The 16,163-nt window shown below is 45.0% G+C and overlaps 1 protein-coding gene across 5 annotated transcripts in view; it reads left to right on the top strand.

The window, feature by feature from the left end:
• LOC115174734 (protein enabled homolog) overlaps nt 1-16,163 on the top strand; it is a 146,661-nt gene that overhangs the window by 114,318 nt on the left and 16,180 nt on the right. For all 5 annotated transcript variants that reach the window (XM_029733551.1, XM_029733550.1, XM_029733549.1 and 2 more), the window contains one exon: nt 13,452-13,933. In XM_029733551.1, the coding sequence (XP_029589411.1) occupies nt 13,452-13,933 (482 nt within the window). The remainder of the gene's footprint in view (nt 1-13,451; nt 13,934-16,163) is intronic.

The following is a 16,163-nucleotide window of genomic DNA, read 5'->3' as shown; positions in this document are numbered from 1 at the left end:
GTTTATGTACGTACGTATGGGTCAGTGTCCGTGGAGGACCGCACATTCTCCCGTCAAGTTTGTTTTTTATAAATCCCAAAGTTTGCTTAAAGTGGCGCACGCCTTCTTTTGTGCCTACGCAACATTTATAAATGAAGCTCTTGGTCTCTACTCTCTTTTCTGCCCCATGTTGTGTTGGAGGTGAGTTAAATAGACTATGTAATGGATGCGGAGTACAGTTAAGCTTAGTACTGTCTGCAACACTACTTTATTTTATTAGGATCCCCATTAGCTATTGCAAATGCAGCAGCTACTCTTCCTGGGGTCCACATGAAACATGACTTAATACAGTTGTAGTCGGAAGTTTACATACACCTTAGCTAAATACATTTCAACTCAGTTTTTCACAATTCCTGACATTTAATCCTAGTAAAAATTCCCTGTCTTAGGTCAGTTAGGATCACCACTTTATTTTAAGAATGTGAAATGTCAGAATAATAGAGTTATTTCTTTCAGATTTTCTTTCATCACATTCCCAGTGGGTCAGAAGTTTACATGCACTCAATTAGTATTTGGTAGCATTGCCTTTTTGTTTAACTTGGGTCAAACGTTTCAGGTAGCCTTCCACAAGCTTCCCACAATAAGTTGGGTGAATTTTGGCCCATTCCTCCTGAGAGAGCTGGTGTAACTGAGTCAGGTTTGTAGGCCTCCTTGCTCGCACACACTTTTTCAGTTCTGCCCACAAATTTTCTATGGGATTGAGGTCAGGGCTTTGTGATGGCCACTCCAATACCTTGACTTTGTTGTCCTTAAGCCATTTTGCCACAACTTTGGAAGTATGCTTGGGGTCATTGTCCATTTGGAAGACCCATTTGCAACCAAGCTTTAACTTCCTGACTGTCTTGAGATGTTGCTTCAATATATCCACATAATTTTCCTTTCTTCATGATGCCATCTATTTTGTGAAGTCCCCCAGTCCCTCCTGCTGCAAAGCACCCCCACAACATGATGCTGCCACCCCCGTGCTTCACGATTGGGATGGTGTTCTTCGGCTTGCAAGCCTCCCCCCTTTTCCTCCAAATATAACGATGGTCATTATGGCCAAACAGTTATATTTTTGTTTCATCAAACCATTGGACATTTCTCCAAAAAATATGATCTTTGTCCCCATGTGCAGTTGTAAACCGTAGTCTGGCTTTTTAATGGCGGTTTTGGAGCAGTGGCTTCTTCCTTGCTGAGTGGCCTTTCAGGTTATGTCGATATAGGACTCGTTTTACTGTGGATATAGATACTTTTGCACCTGTTTCCTCCTGCATCTTCACAAGTTTCTTTGCTGTTGTTCTGGGATTGATTTGCACTTTTCACAACAAAGTACGTTCATCTCTGAGACAGAACGCATCTGCTTCCTGAGCGGTATGACGGCTGCGTGGTCCCTTGGTGTTTGTACAGATGAACGTGGTACCTTCAGGCATTTGGAAATTGCTCCCAAGGATGAACCAGACTTGTGGAGGTCTACAATTTATTTTCTGAGGTCTTGGCTGATTTCTTTTGATTTTCCCATGATGTCAAGCATCACTGAGTTTGAAGGTAGGCCTTGAAATATCTCCACAGGTGCACCTCCAATTGACTCATATAATGTCAATTAGCCTATCAGAAGCTTCTGAAGCCATGACATCATTTTCTGGATTTTTCCAAGCTGTTTAATGGCAGGGTCAATTTAGTGTATGTAAACTTCTGACCCACTGGAATTGTGATACAGTGCATTATAAGTGAAATAATCTGTCTGTAAAGAATTGTTGGAAAAATTACTTGTCATGCACAAAGTAGATGTCCTAACCGACTTGTCAAAACTATAGTTTGTTAACAAGAAATGTGTGGAGTGATAGAAAAACGAGTTTTAATGACTCCAACCTAAGTGTATGTAAACTTCCGACTTCAATTGTAAATGTCTTCCAAATAAAAGATTGCAGTACGAGCCTCTCGAGTGGTGCAGCCGTCTAAGGCACTGCGTCGCAGTGATAGAGGCATCACTACAGACCCGGGTTCGATCCCGAGCTGTATCACAACCGGCCATGATCTCCATAGGGCGGCGCACAATTGGCCCAGCGTCTTCCGGGTTAGGTGTGGGTTTGGCTGCGGAGGGTTTACTTGGCTCATGGCGCTCTAGCGACTCCTTGTGGCGGTCCGGGCGCCTGCAGGCTGACCTCAGTCGTCAGTTCAGTGGTGTTTCCTCTGACACATTGGTGCGGCTGGTCTCCGGGTTACGCTGGCGGATGTTAAGAATGGCGGTTTGGCGGGTCATGTTTTAGAGGACAACAAGATCGAAAGTGGAGAGATTTTTTTTTTTTAAATGAACACCAAAAAAGTGTAGTAACTGCAGTCGACGGTGGTATTTTAGACACAGTCATTTCAGAATAATTAGCCTAGCACCACAGTTATACTACACTGTAACTGCAGTTACACTGCAAAATTACTGTAGTAAAAACAAAAGTTATTTTAGATGCAGTATTTACAGCATACTGCAGTTACTGCATTTTAACTGCAGTTATACTGCATTGTACAGAAGTTATACTGCACTCCGACTGCAATCTTTTTTCGTAAGGGACAAGAACAGCTCAAGGACAGAACTACATTCATTTAAAATTAGAATAAATAAATGATAATGGTCCCGTACTGACAAAACACTGAGAAAACAACAGAGATGCCTATACTATAGGCCTACATCCAGTCACATCTATCAATGTCATGCTTGCATACATGCATACCAGTTTCCATATACATACAAGTTATTTCGGTCAGATAGGGGAGAGACCTTGCTGCTTCCTCTCTGTTTGGAATATCTTTATAAAATACTAAGGATCAAGGGAGCAGAAGTCAAATTAAAAGGAGAGGGATGGGGAGAGAAAGCAAGAGGCCCAGCTGACTTGAGCCCAGTTTCCATTGGCACTTTGAAGTAAATCCAGGTTGGGCTGGCCTTGGTGGGCTAGCTCAAATTGTGTTTCCACTGCCTCTGGAAATTATGTCAGGTTGCTAGGTAGCCAATATGTGACTACAGCTTACTTTGCTAATGTTGCTAGCTAGCTACAGCCAAGACTTATAGATGCCTCTTTAAAGGCCCAGAGATACCCAGTATTAACCCACCATTAGATTAAAAGAGTATAATGGGACGTATAAGTAGCTGGTGTGACTGTAGCACTGTGCCTGCTCCTAGCATCTGTCAGGTGGTGAGACAAAAGGAAGACATTCTCCATACTGATGCAGGGAGATTGGAAATAATGTGGTGCTCTGTACCCGATTGACATAATCATTTAGAGACAAGCTGCGAATGAGGAGCATTTATCTGCTGCTTAACATTGATCATACGGTTTGTGGTTGAGGTCGCATGGTAACAGTAGTTGAGATCACACAATAACAGTAGTGGAGGGATGGTATCAAGCACCTACAGCTGTGTCAGACTACATGTATAGTGCTTGTGTTCTGTTATTGTCTAACACACAGGGCTGCTGTTGGACAAAACCAATTCCTCTCCTTGGCTTTGACTAGTATTCTGGGGCCTCGTGTGATGAAATACAAAATGTATCCCAAAACAACCATGTGCCAATTTTCTCCCGAAGGTTACTTACTATTTATAAAAACTGAACTTGGTGTGAGAATGTCATTACTTCGACACAGAGTTTAGACCATGCGCACGCACATTTTCTAGTGGTTGGTAAGTAAGTATTTTGTGCAAATGGGTGATACGATCATTTTATTTATTTTTTATTTAAAAAAAATTAAAACATTTAAAAATGTAGCTGTTAGTGAGAAGTGCTGACATGTCCACAATAATTTGCCATTTTGTTGTCTTTCAGAAACTGTCACAGTCCTTTTCCAAATACAGCCTAAGTTACTGCAAAAGATAACATTCTGCCAACACCTCCAAAAACATTTGATCAAATTTGTCATTGCTCTTTGTAAACTCAGCAAAAAAAGAAACGTCCTCTCACTGTCAACTGCGTTTATTTTCAGCAAACTTAACAGGTGTAAATATTTGTATGAACATAAGATTCAACAAATGAGACAAACTGAACAAGTTCCACAGACATGCGACTAACAGAAATGGAATAATGTGTCCCTGAACTTAAGTAAGCATTAAGTTCTGCAGCGCATCTCCTCCTCATGGACTGCACCAGATTTGCCAGTTCTTGCTGTGAGATGTTACCCCACTCTTCCACCAAGGCACCTGCAAGTTCCCGGACATTTATGGGGGGAATGCCTTTAGCCCTCACCCTCCGATCCAACAGGTCCCAGAGGTGCTCAATGGGATTGAGATCCGGGCTCTTCGCTGGCCATGGCAGAACACTGACATTCCTGTCTTGCAGGAAATCACACACAGAATGAGCAGTATGGCTGGTGGCATTGTCATGCTGGAGTGTCATGTCAGGATGAGCCTGCAGGGGGGTACCACATGAGGGAGGAGGATGTCTTCCCTGTAACACACAGCGTTGAGATTGCCTGCAATGACAACATGCTCAGTCCGATGATGCTGTGACACGCCGCCCCAGACCATGACGGACCCTCCACCTCCAAATCGATGTAAGGCTCATTCCTTCTACATTAAACGCGAATCCGACCATCACTCCTGGTGAGACAAAACCGTGACTCGTTAGTGAAGATACCTTTTTTTGCCATTCCTGTCTGGTCCAGCGAATAGTGGTTTGTGCCCATAGGCGGCGTTGTTGCTGGTGATGTCTGGTGAGGACCTGCCTTACAACAGGCCTGCAAGCCCTCAGTCCAGCATCTCAGCCTATTGTGGACAGTCTGAGCACTGATGGAGGGATTCTGTGTTCCTGGTGTAACTCGGGCAGTTGTTGTTGCCATCCTGTACCTGTCCTGCAGGTGTGATATTCAGATGTACCGATCCTGTGCAGGTGTTACACGTGGTCTGCCACTGCGAGGACGATCAGCTGTCCGTACTGTCTCCCTGTAGCTCTGTCTTAGGCGTCTCACAGTACGGACATTGCAATTTATTGCCTTGGCCACATCTGCAGTCCTCATGCCTCCTTGCAGCATGCCTAAGGCACATTTACGCAGATGAGCAGGGACCCTGGGCAGCTTTCTTTTGGTGTTTTTCAGTCGGTAGAAAGGCCTCTTTTTAGTGTCCTAAGTTTTCATAACTGTGACCTTAATTGCCTACCGTCTGTAAGCTGTTAGTGTCTTAATGACCGTTCCACAGGTGCATGTTCATTAATTGTTTATGGTTCATTGAACAAGCATGGGAAAGTGTTTAAACCCTTTACAATGAAAATCTGTGAAGGTATTTGGATTTTTACGAATTATCTTTGAAAGACAGGGACTTGAAAAAGGGACATTTCTTTTTTTGCAGAGTTTATTAGAAACTAACATGGCCTAATTCAAAATGTTCCAGGTTATACAGCAAATAAATGGCATTAAGTCTCCATAAAAGGTGAATGCAGGATGTTTTCCAGGCAGAGTTATAATGCTCGTTCACGCATGCACAGGTTAAAGACGTGTCAGATTTATAACGGGAAACGTGTATGGTGTGCGCCAAGTTTATAAAGCTCTATTTTTAGACATACATATATATATCGTTTTTATTTATTTTTTTAAAGGCGCACGCAGATGTATAGTGTGAAATTTATACAATGGTTATAATTGAGGCCCCTGATCCGACTTGCTGCGCTTGGTTAGGGGACATCTGGAAGTAACTGTGAGCTGTAGAGTTGGACGGAGTCATTTATAGAGTAGCTCCATATGGACTAACTGGGCTTCAGTCCACTGATACAGAACTGTTCAGGCCAGGCCAATGAGGAAAGCTTCTCTGACCAACTGGACTGGGGGCTTGCCAGGCTTTGTGATTGAGCGGCTCTGCTTCCCTTCGCTACACCCTAAAGCTCGGACTGTGTGCAATTAGTTCTCAAGACCACTCCAAAGATGCTCACTCTTCAGTGCGGAATTGTATTTTGGCATTTTCATTGGATGTAGACCATGTTGTCTAACATCTGCTCTTGCTATGGCTGGGTGACTATATCGTGAATACCGGTATACCAGTGTGGATCCACATACCGGTATGGATTTTTGCAGTACTGTCTATAACGATATTATGATGGTGCTAAATAAAATGAAAAGTTGTACAAATTGTACTACTTCATCAGTTTTGTACTAGTTTGGTTGAGTATAAAACCATCAGAATGGAGAAAGCCCATTAAAAGCACTACTCATAAAACATATTTAGAATTTTTATTCAGAAACATAAAATACCGCCATGCCGTCAGAAATTTGAAAAATCTGGTGATATATTTTGGCCATATCGCCCAGCCCTTGCTCCTGCCCCAACCTTGGTTCTAAACCAAGGTTGTCTGTATTAATAGTCTGCCCTCGTTCTGACACTTTCCTACTGTAATGTCCTCCTCCGCGCTGATTTCCTACTGTCTAAATAATTCATTTGTCAAACACAGCACATTCAAGCGTTTCTCGTTTTCTTCTAAAATACTGACAAAGCTTTTTTGTGTTTTTGAGTCCGTGGTAGAAGTTGTTGAAAAACGTTCGGATTCAGGCCGTGTGCTGCCTACACTCCCTTAGCAACCGTTCCCCAGGCAACGCATGTCAGGAACTGAGACTCCAGTAAATTGATCACCAAGGTTTTTCACATCTTTGAAGCCTTCAATACCTTAAATGGGAGAGAGGAAGTCATGTACATATCAACCTTTTCCCACCCGGCTCGGTGTGCATGTAGGGTTCCTGAGAAAGTGTTTGTGTGTTGACATGCGCTGAGGAATCCTTTGATCATTTCTGATCTGGTCCCATTGTTCTGTTCAGTAGGACCTGCAGGGAGCTGCCTTCCCCTCCCTCAGCAAGACAGATACGTATTGTTAATGCTCCAGCTTGGCTCACCCTAATAGTGATGATACATTGTATTGTTAGACTGTGAGTTTTATAGTTGTCATATCCCAAAAAGATTCTATATTGGAATGTAATGAAAGTTCTGCTATGGGTGCAGTATACACTACTACTCAAAACTGACATCCCTAAATACACAGAACAAAAATATAAACGCAACATGTAAAGTGTTACATGAGCTGAAATAAAATATCCCAGACATTTTCCATAGGCACAAAAAGCCTATTTCTCTCAGAATTTGTGCACAAATTTCTTTACGTCCTTGTTTGTGAGCATTTCTCCTTTGCCAAGATGATCCATCCGCTTACAGGTGTGGCATCAATAAGCTGATTTTAAATAGCATGATCATTACACAGGTGCAGCTTGTGTTGGGAACAATAAAAGGCCACTAAAGGTGCAGTTTTATCTCACAACACAATGCTACAGATGTCTCAAGTTTTGATGGAGCGTGCAATTGGCATGCTGACTGCAGGAATGTCCACCAGAGCTGTTGCCAGAGAATTCAATGTTTGTTCCTCAACCATAAGCCGCCCCTGATGTCGTTTTAGAGAATTACATCTAACCGTCCTCTCAACCGCTGAGACCAGCCAGTTGATGAAACTGTGGTTTGCAAAACCCAAACATTTCTGCACAAACTGTCAGAAAGCGTCTCAGGGAAACTCATGTGCATGCTTATCATCCTCACCAGGGTCTTGACCTGACTACACTTCGTCGTCGTAATCGACTTCAGAGGACAAATGCTCACCTTCGATGGCCACTGGCACGCTGGAGAAGTGTGTTTCAGAATGATAATGCATGGCCCCATGTCGCAAGGATCTGTACACAATTCCTGAAAGCTGAAAATGTCACCCATTGAGCATGTTTGGGATGATCTGGATCGATGTGTACCACAGTGTGTTCCAGTTCCCGCCAATATCCAGCAACTTTGCACAGCTATTGAAGAGGAGTGGGACAACATTCCACAGGTCACAATCAACAGCTTGATCAACTCTATGTGAAGGAGATGTCACGCTGCATGTGGCTAATGGTGGTCACACCAGAGACTGACGGGTATTCTGGTCCACGCCCCTACCTTTTTTAAGGTGTCTGTGACCAACAAATGCATATCTGTATTCCCAGTCATGTGAAATCCATAGGTTAAGGCCTAATGAATGTATTACAATTGACAGATTTTCTTATATGAACTGTAACTCCATAAAATCTTTGAAATTGTTGCGTGTTGCATTTATTTTTGTTCAGTGTAGTTTTATTATCCCTTATTGCTTCAGATACAGTACCAGTAATAAGATTAGACACACCTGCTCATTCCAGGGTTTTTCTTTTCTTTTTACTATTATCTACATTGTAGAATAATAGTGAAGACATCAAAACTATGAAATAACACATATGGAATCATGTAGTAACCAAAAAGGTGTTTTTTTTAAGACATGAAGGGTAGTCAATGCAGAACATTTCAAGAACTTTCACAGTTTCTTCAAGTGCAGTCGCAAAAGCTCTGAAACTGGCTCTCATGAGGACCGCCACAATAAAGGAAGACCCAGAGTTACCTCTGCTGCAGAGGATAAGTTCATTAGAGTTACCAGCCACAGAAATTGCAGCCCAACTAAATGCTTCAGAGTTCAAGTAACAGACACATCTCAACATCAACTGTTCAGATGAGACTGCGTGAATCAGGCCTTCATGATTGAAATGCTGCAAAGAAACCACTACTACAGGACACCAATAAGAATAAGAGACTTGCTTGAGTCCAAATCTGACATTTTTGGTTCCAACCGCCGTGTCTTTTTGAGACGCGGAGTAGGTGAACGGAGGATCTCCGCATGTGTGATTCCAACCGTGAAGCATGGAGGAGGAGGTGTGATGGTGCTTTGCTGGTGACACTGTGATTTATTTAGAATTGGCACACTTAACCAGCATGGCTACCACAGCATTCTGCAGCGATACGCCATCCCACCTGGTTTGCGCTTAGTGGGACTATCATTTGTTTTTGCACGGGTGGCTACTTTGAAGTATCTCAAATATAAAATCTAATTTCATTTAACACTTTTTTTTTGCTTTCTTCATGATTCCATATGTGTTATTTCATAGTTTTGATGTCTTCACTATTATTCTACAATGTAGAAAATACTAAAAATAAAAACCCTTGAATGAGTAGGTGTGTCCCAAACTTTTGACTGGTACTGTATATCCATGTTCATCTCAAGGAGAACATTACTTTAACATGACGTCCCTTCCTTGAAAGTTAAACTGGATGTAAACAAATTGCTATCCCCTTGACGAATTGCAAGCAGACTGTCCTATGACTCCCCTCCAGCTCCTCACCACCACCTCTCGCCACGCCAGCTCGTCTAACAGACATGGTGAGGCCTAGTGCTTATTATAACTGTTCTCCTCTGTGTGTTGTGTAGGAATGTTATGGTCTCATATGCCAAGGAATTCAGTGTGTGTCAGATAGTGTTACATGTACAATAAATACTCTAGATGGAAATAGTCTGAACTACTGCTGTGGACAGGTATGTCATGTCACCATTAGGTCTACGTTGTAGAACATATTCCCTTTGAGGTGAAGCCTTGTTCCGTATAGAGCAGGGGTTCCCAAACTTTTTAGGCCCTGATCCCATTTAGATTTTATATTTTTATTCGCCAAACCCCACCATGTAAAAACCGTAACGTAATCAACGGACAATGTTGTATTTTTTAAATTGTAGCTATGACAGTTTATTGCAAATCAGTCTGACAGTTTTGACAGTATTTCAAGCTGAAGGTAGTATGGTCTAAAGTGACTGAAATGCATCAGAAAGGTATTGGGAAGTTCAGAAGCTCACCAGGCAATATTTTTGTATCATCTTCAAGGTAGAATATAACATCATAATTTATGTTCTTTTCCCCCCAGTTTGATTTAGTTCCTCGTCTTGTCCACTCTGTTATTGCTTGTGGGCATTGTAGAGGGAGTCTTATCTTTCAGGAATGGGGTCAGAATATTTTGTAGCTTAAACCGTTCAAAGAATAGAGCAACATTTGCAGGAAGAGAAAACAACACAAAAAAGATCTATTGGCTACCGCAGGTTAATGACGTAAGACCGGTTCTATGAACCAAGCACAATTACCATTTTTTTTTTTCCCCCTCATCCTTGTCACATGTAATCCGTTACTACCCAATCCTGTATACAGTTTCACTCTGTTTTGTACGGTGTAACCACTCTCCATATAGGCGTCATTGACATTGCACGTCAATTGCATCATTCACCACTGACCTTCTCTAACCCCGTCATTCGTTCTAGTGGTGTGCATAATCAACTCTTCCTGCCGCTCTCAACACCATCCCGCCTACATTTAACCTCGGGCATACTGATAATATTCTACATTTTAAATGTGATATTTTAAAGAGGCTCCTGCTTGTGCAGCAGTCTCCGGCACTGTCAGCACTCCTGTCACAGTTTGATACTCTCTGTGGAGGAGCTGCTGCCCCCGCCCCTCGCAGACTGCCCCCGGGGTGGAGTATATGCTAATCACTGTAATGCCTCTTATCTTAGCGCTGACATACACTACCTTATATACTAGACTCTCTGCTGTACTCCCTACTGTAACTATGTCAGCGTGGAGATAAGGGGATGTTATCCTATGGCGAAACCCCTGGTCCTTCGAGCCAGATACCTTGCCTCCAGACCTCTAGTGGCCCGGCGCCTAATGAGCAGTACAACACTCCTGCTCTTTAATTAACTCTGAGAGGGAGGTGGGGGGGGAGGATGGAGAAGAGGTAGATGAGGGCTGCACTGGGGCTTTAGTGAAGTTAGGACGGTAGTGCTCTGTTCTGTGCTCCCTGTCTTCCTGTAACAAGTTAGTTTCATTATGAAGTGCACCAGTGGCGAGGAGAGTAGCTGTCCTCATGGGAGCCTGCTGGGTACAGCTACATTTCTATAACAGCACAGTGTGATATGGGGACACCTTGTAGAGTGAGACTGGTGAATATGGATAATGGGGTCAGTGGTACTGGGGGAAGCCTGGCTGAGGCAACAGCTAGTGAAAGCCTCCTCAGCCGCTTCCACGCTGGTTCTGGGAGAGAGAGGATCTCCACCAGCTAAATCTTTTAACTCTCTCTCAGCCCTTCCTCTGGCTACTCTAGCCTACAGAGTGGATTGCTGCCTGGGCCCATAATACTGTTTCTGTATTACTAGCTGAAGCTTTACAGTCTTAAGTAACATTGAAATCATTTTCATGTCATTCTTAACCTATGTATGTTAATGATGGATTATTTCAAGGCTTTTTCGAGCTCCATCAAAAAGAGTAGAGCGACAGTTTGCCTTCCAGTAAATCGTTAGTCTTAGTTCACTAGAGCCCATGAAGTCATTCTGGGTGAATAACATAGATTGATTGAACCTGTAATCCCCTGACTTGGCACATTGAGGGTTTATTTGTGCCCGGTTTCCACTTTGACACATAGTGTAGAATAAACACACACACTGCACTTATAGGAAAAGGGGAGAGGAGTGCTGTTATTCATAAACAGGTGTATTGTACGTCGTTTAAACCACATGATAGGACATCATACTCCTCCAGGCCTGTTTTGGGGCAGGAAAGCGTTTGATTGCCATCATGTTCCTCTCTAAAGGGTGTGTGGAGACTTGATGTTTCCCCACCAGGGGATGCAGGGCCAGGGAAGTAGGAGGGGTACAATGGGAAGTTGACTGGTGGGGTAGAGTATTCAGGGGGTGTACCAGGAGGGGGGTGTACCTGGAGGGGGGTGTCTGGCTGTGACATCATAGCTCGCTCCTGGCCAGATGGAGCGAGGGGGAGGTGTGACACCAGATAGCATTTGAAACTGATGTTGATGATTCAACCTGAACAGGAGGGTGAAGGAGTGACTGAGGGAAAAGGGCTTGCAGCTTGTCCGTATACAAGTGAAGCACCACAGGTTAATTTGGTCAAGGCTTCAATTGTATTGATGTGACCCAATCCAAAATGTCCCAAACTGACAGTCATGGATACGGGATCTGCAGTGTTATTATGACAGTCTGGGTGATGTTTGACAGCAGGCGTGGTTGAGGCTGATGAAGCCCCACAGAATGGGCGGGTACCAGTCACAGCCTCCATGGTAGTGATATTGGGAGAGCGAGAAGAGTCTGTGAAATGGCTTGGAGCTGCAGCCAACCAGCCAGAGTCACAGTGAGCTACAGCAGGCTACCCCAGGAGGCAGCCTGCCTCACCTCTTACTACAGCATGCTGCCCTCTAGTGATGAGATTTCTCACTGCAGAAATAAGTCATTCCCAACCTGGGAAGCTCCTATCCGACCTCAGCAGAGCTGGTTGGAATGAACAAGCTGATGCATTTTGGTATTTGGTGAATGTTATACAGTAAAAGCTGAATAACAGACAGGTTCTGTCCTTATCACTACATAATGGGAGGCTGTAGCCAGAAGAAGATATTGTTGTGACCTGTTCACTGTGATTACTATTATTTGACCATGCTGGTCATTTATGAACATTTGAACATCTTGGCCATGTTCTGTTATAATCTCCAGCCGGCACAGCCAGAAGAGGACTGGCCACCCCTCATAGCCTGGTTCCTCTCTAGGTTTCTTCCTAGGTTTTGGCCTTTCTAGGGAGTTTTTCCTAGCCACCGTGCTTCTACACCTGCATTCCTTGCTGTTTGGGGTTTTAGGCTGGGTTTCTGTACAGCACTTTGAGATATCAGCTGATGTAAGAAGGGCTATATAAATACATTTTATTTGATTTTGTGTTTAACAACATGTGCAGAGCTAGCTATGGTTGCGTAACGGGTTTGTCTTGCACAGAACAGTAATTACATAATGACAACAAGCTTATATAATAACAAAAAGGCCTTTTCCAAGTGACAGCACTGCCTGTGGGTCTGCGTGGTGCGTTAGGCCAGCGTGTGAAACGAGGTCAGGGCCTCATCTCGTCATTGACATTTTACAGGAGCGATTAGGGTAAAGTGCCTTGCTCAAGGGCACATCGATAGATTTTTCACCTAGTTGGCTCGGGGATTCGAACCAGCGACCTTTCAGTTACCTGGCCCTATGTTCTTAACCGCTAGGCTACCCCATCTTCTCCACTCCTCTATTCTTTCTGCTTTCTCCACTATCCTGTATGGTCTCTCCTTTTTCTTCTATGGTTTCCTCTCTTGACTGTGGTCTCTCCTGTCTTAGTTCTCCTCATCGGGTGTCTCCTCTGTGGTCTCCCCTGTCTTAGTTCTCCTCATCGGGTGTCTCCTCCTCTGTGGTCTCCCGTCTTAGTTCTCCTCATCGGGTGTCTCCTCTGTGGTCTCCCCTGTCTTAGTTCTCCTCATCGGGTGTCTCCTCCTCTGTGGTCTCCCCTGTCTTAGTTCTCCTCATCGGGTGTCCTCCTCTGTGGTCTCCCCTGTCTTAGTTCTCCTCATCGGGTGTCTCCTCCTCTGTGGTCTCCCCTGTCTTAGTTCTCCTCATCGGGTGTCTCCTCCTCTGTGGTCTCCCCTGTCTTAGTTCTCCTCATCGGGTGTCTCCTCCTCTGTGGTCTCCCCTCATCAACCCCCTTTCTCTTCCTCTCTCTAACCTCTTCTCTCCTCTCTCCTGCAGGCAGCTGCAGGAGCTTCAGAGGCAGAAGGAGATGGAGCGCGAGCGGCTTGAGCACGAGCGCCAGGAGAGGGAACGGCTGGAGCGTGAGATGCTGGAGAGGGAGCGTGAACGGGAACGTCAAGACCGTGAGCGTCAGGAGCGAGAGAGGGAGCGCGCCGAGAGGGAGAGGGAGCGCGCCGAGAGGGAGAGGGAGCGCGCCGAGAGGGAGCGCGCCGAGAGGCAGCATGTGGAGCGCGTCGAACGGGATCGCCTGGAGCGTGAGCGTCAGGAGCAGTTGGAGAGAGAGCAGTTGGAGAGAGAGCAGTTGGAGAGAGAGCGGGCGGAGAGAGAGCAATTGGAGAGAGAGCGGGCGGAGAGAGAGTGGGAGCTGATGGAGAGCGAGAAGCAGGAGAGGGAGAGGATGGAGCGAGAGACTCACCAGGAGCAGCAGTTGGACAGAGAGCAGATGGACTGGGAGAGAGGGAGACGCATCTCCAACGCCGGTGAGCAGCCAAGCCTTTTTCCTTACCTCTTACACACTCACACATACTCGCCCACATGCATACACATACTTCCACACACACCCACCAACACGCATATGCGCACATCTGATGTCTAGAACAGGACAAGGTAGTACATTACACACTGACGACACAGGACAGAACAAAATGACAGAATAGTCACCAACAGGTGAGTGGGTTTAGGTCTCACTTCATTTAGCAATAGTACTCCAAAGAGCCGTCTTGGGTGTAAAATCCCAGCTTGACATTTAGCTGGAGTCTGAAGCGGAGCCTAGACACTGAGTCTACTCAGCCATCCCTGGCCGCTCATTACTTAGTGTGACTTATAGCGAGGCTTCTCTCCCATCTCTCTCTGCCCATCTGCCTGTGTGTTGGACGGGCTCGTGGAACAGCTTGAGTGGCGCTAGGGCATAAGGGGAGTGTTTAGATGCTTCTCTCAGCAAGCAGGCAAGAACACACACACACACTCAGCTCTCTCTGCCTACTCCTGTTAAATGGGTCCTGTTTTGACCAGGGATGGCTTTGACTGTGTGTTGGTGGATGGTAGGGGGAACCCCAGCCAGCCTGCCCAGCAAAGCATAGGCAGGTGCAGGACTCAGGTTCTGGGTTTGGTTAGGGGACGATCAAGGATGGGAGATGGACATTGCTGCTACATATTGGGTCAGTGGGGGAGCCAGTGTTGGCATGGTTCAGTGCCACAATCATCACATTAGCTGGGCCAGATTCTCTGTATTAGTAGGATAAAAATGAACCATCAAGGCTAACATGCTGCCTGCCCCGCAGAACCACATCAACATAACTATAAACATATCATGGTATAGAGTTCACTTTATTTTTCCCAGGACATTTATGCAATAAATGCATAACGACCCAATTCGCACAGAACATGACAAGACCAACACAAGAAACATTGCACTGCATGTTGCTGTAACATTTTGGGGAGCTTTTGGGTTTGAAGTGTGAGTATGCACTTTTAATACGCTTCTAGCTGTCTTTCCTGCAGGAAAAACAAACATTTGCACTGTTGGCCTAATGTACATAGCCTTGCAATAGCTTTTGGTTGGATTTCCAGTTTGGTTCATAGTATGTTTAGTATTCCGTTGGATGTTGCCAGTGTCTAATGGATGCTGGTCCTGTGTGTAACCATACCTCAACTTCTAACGGAACACTTGAGAGGTCTGCTAATAGGCCATCCACAGATCCATGGACCGTCTGAAGTGAGCTTCCTGATGTGTCCAGCACACTGTGGCGTCTGTCTCATATTAGCTATGCCCCTCATCGCATTCAAAAGAACAAGGTCTTCCTTGTGTGAATGTCAACCTCTTTAATCCAGCCGTTCCTACTACTGATGTGATGGTTCTAGACCGGCCCGTCCTATACTGGTCCCCTTCTTCTGTAGGTCACTCTCCTAGGGAACACACTAGGCTACACACTAGGCTACATTTAGTTAGTGTGTATGGAGGAGATGGAGTGTAGGTTCATTTTGGGGTTAGTGAGGTGTGTGTGTGTGTGTGTGTTATTACTCTGGGATCACAGAGCAAAGCTGGGGCCTGCCTCTGCCCACTTACCACCCGGAGGGAGGTAGGGAGGGGAGAGGAGAAAGGAGGAGACAGTTGGGGGGTCGGGAAAAAGAGACAAACATTTGGGCAAGAGTAAGTCTTCTGGCTGGAGGAGTGTGTGTGTGTGGCTGCCACTGAGGGTCAGTGGAGCAGAATGAGGCTGGTACAAAGGATTAGCAGCATTGCCCCTCAGTCAACATATGGCATGAGTGGCCTCCGCTCTGGGCTAACTCTGGGGCTACGCTGGCTAGGGCCACAAAACAGAGCATGGATAATTCAGAGCATGCAGTCAGGCTCTGGCAGTGTGACCACCCAGCGAGACTACCCCCGCCATGGCTCACCTCACTAGTTCTACACTTTACATGAGAGATGAGAAGATACTACTGATGTGTGTGTTGATGAGAAACAGACTTTGTGATGGTATTTTTTTTCTTTGTTTTGTAAGACTTGATGCAAACTCCTTGTCATTTGAAAGAGGAGATTCTGACTTGAAGTCGTTCTGATAGAAAACTAGGTAATGGTGAATGCAGGTAAGGGGTGATTTGATTTAAACTGGAGTCACCCAAATATCGAAGCATTTTATTTATTTAGTTCATTTAGATTGTACTCGAGTCTGCACCGTTTGCTTATTGTAAGAACAATGAACAAAACAT

Source organism: Salmo trutta, chromosome 35 (assembly GCF_901001165.1).
Source record: "Salmo trutta chromosome 35, fSalTru1.1, whole genome shotgun sequence".
Lineage (NCBI taxonomy): Eukaryota > Metazoa > Chordata > Actinopteri > Salmoniformes > Salmonidae > Salmo > Salmo trutta.
This window is presented reverse-complemented; position numbering and strand designations above follow the sequence as displayed.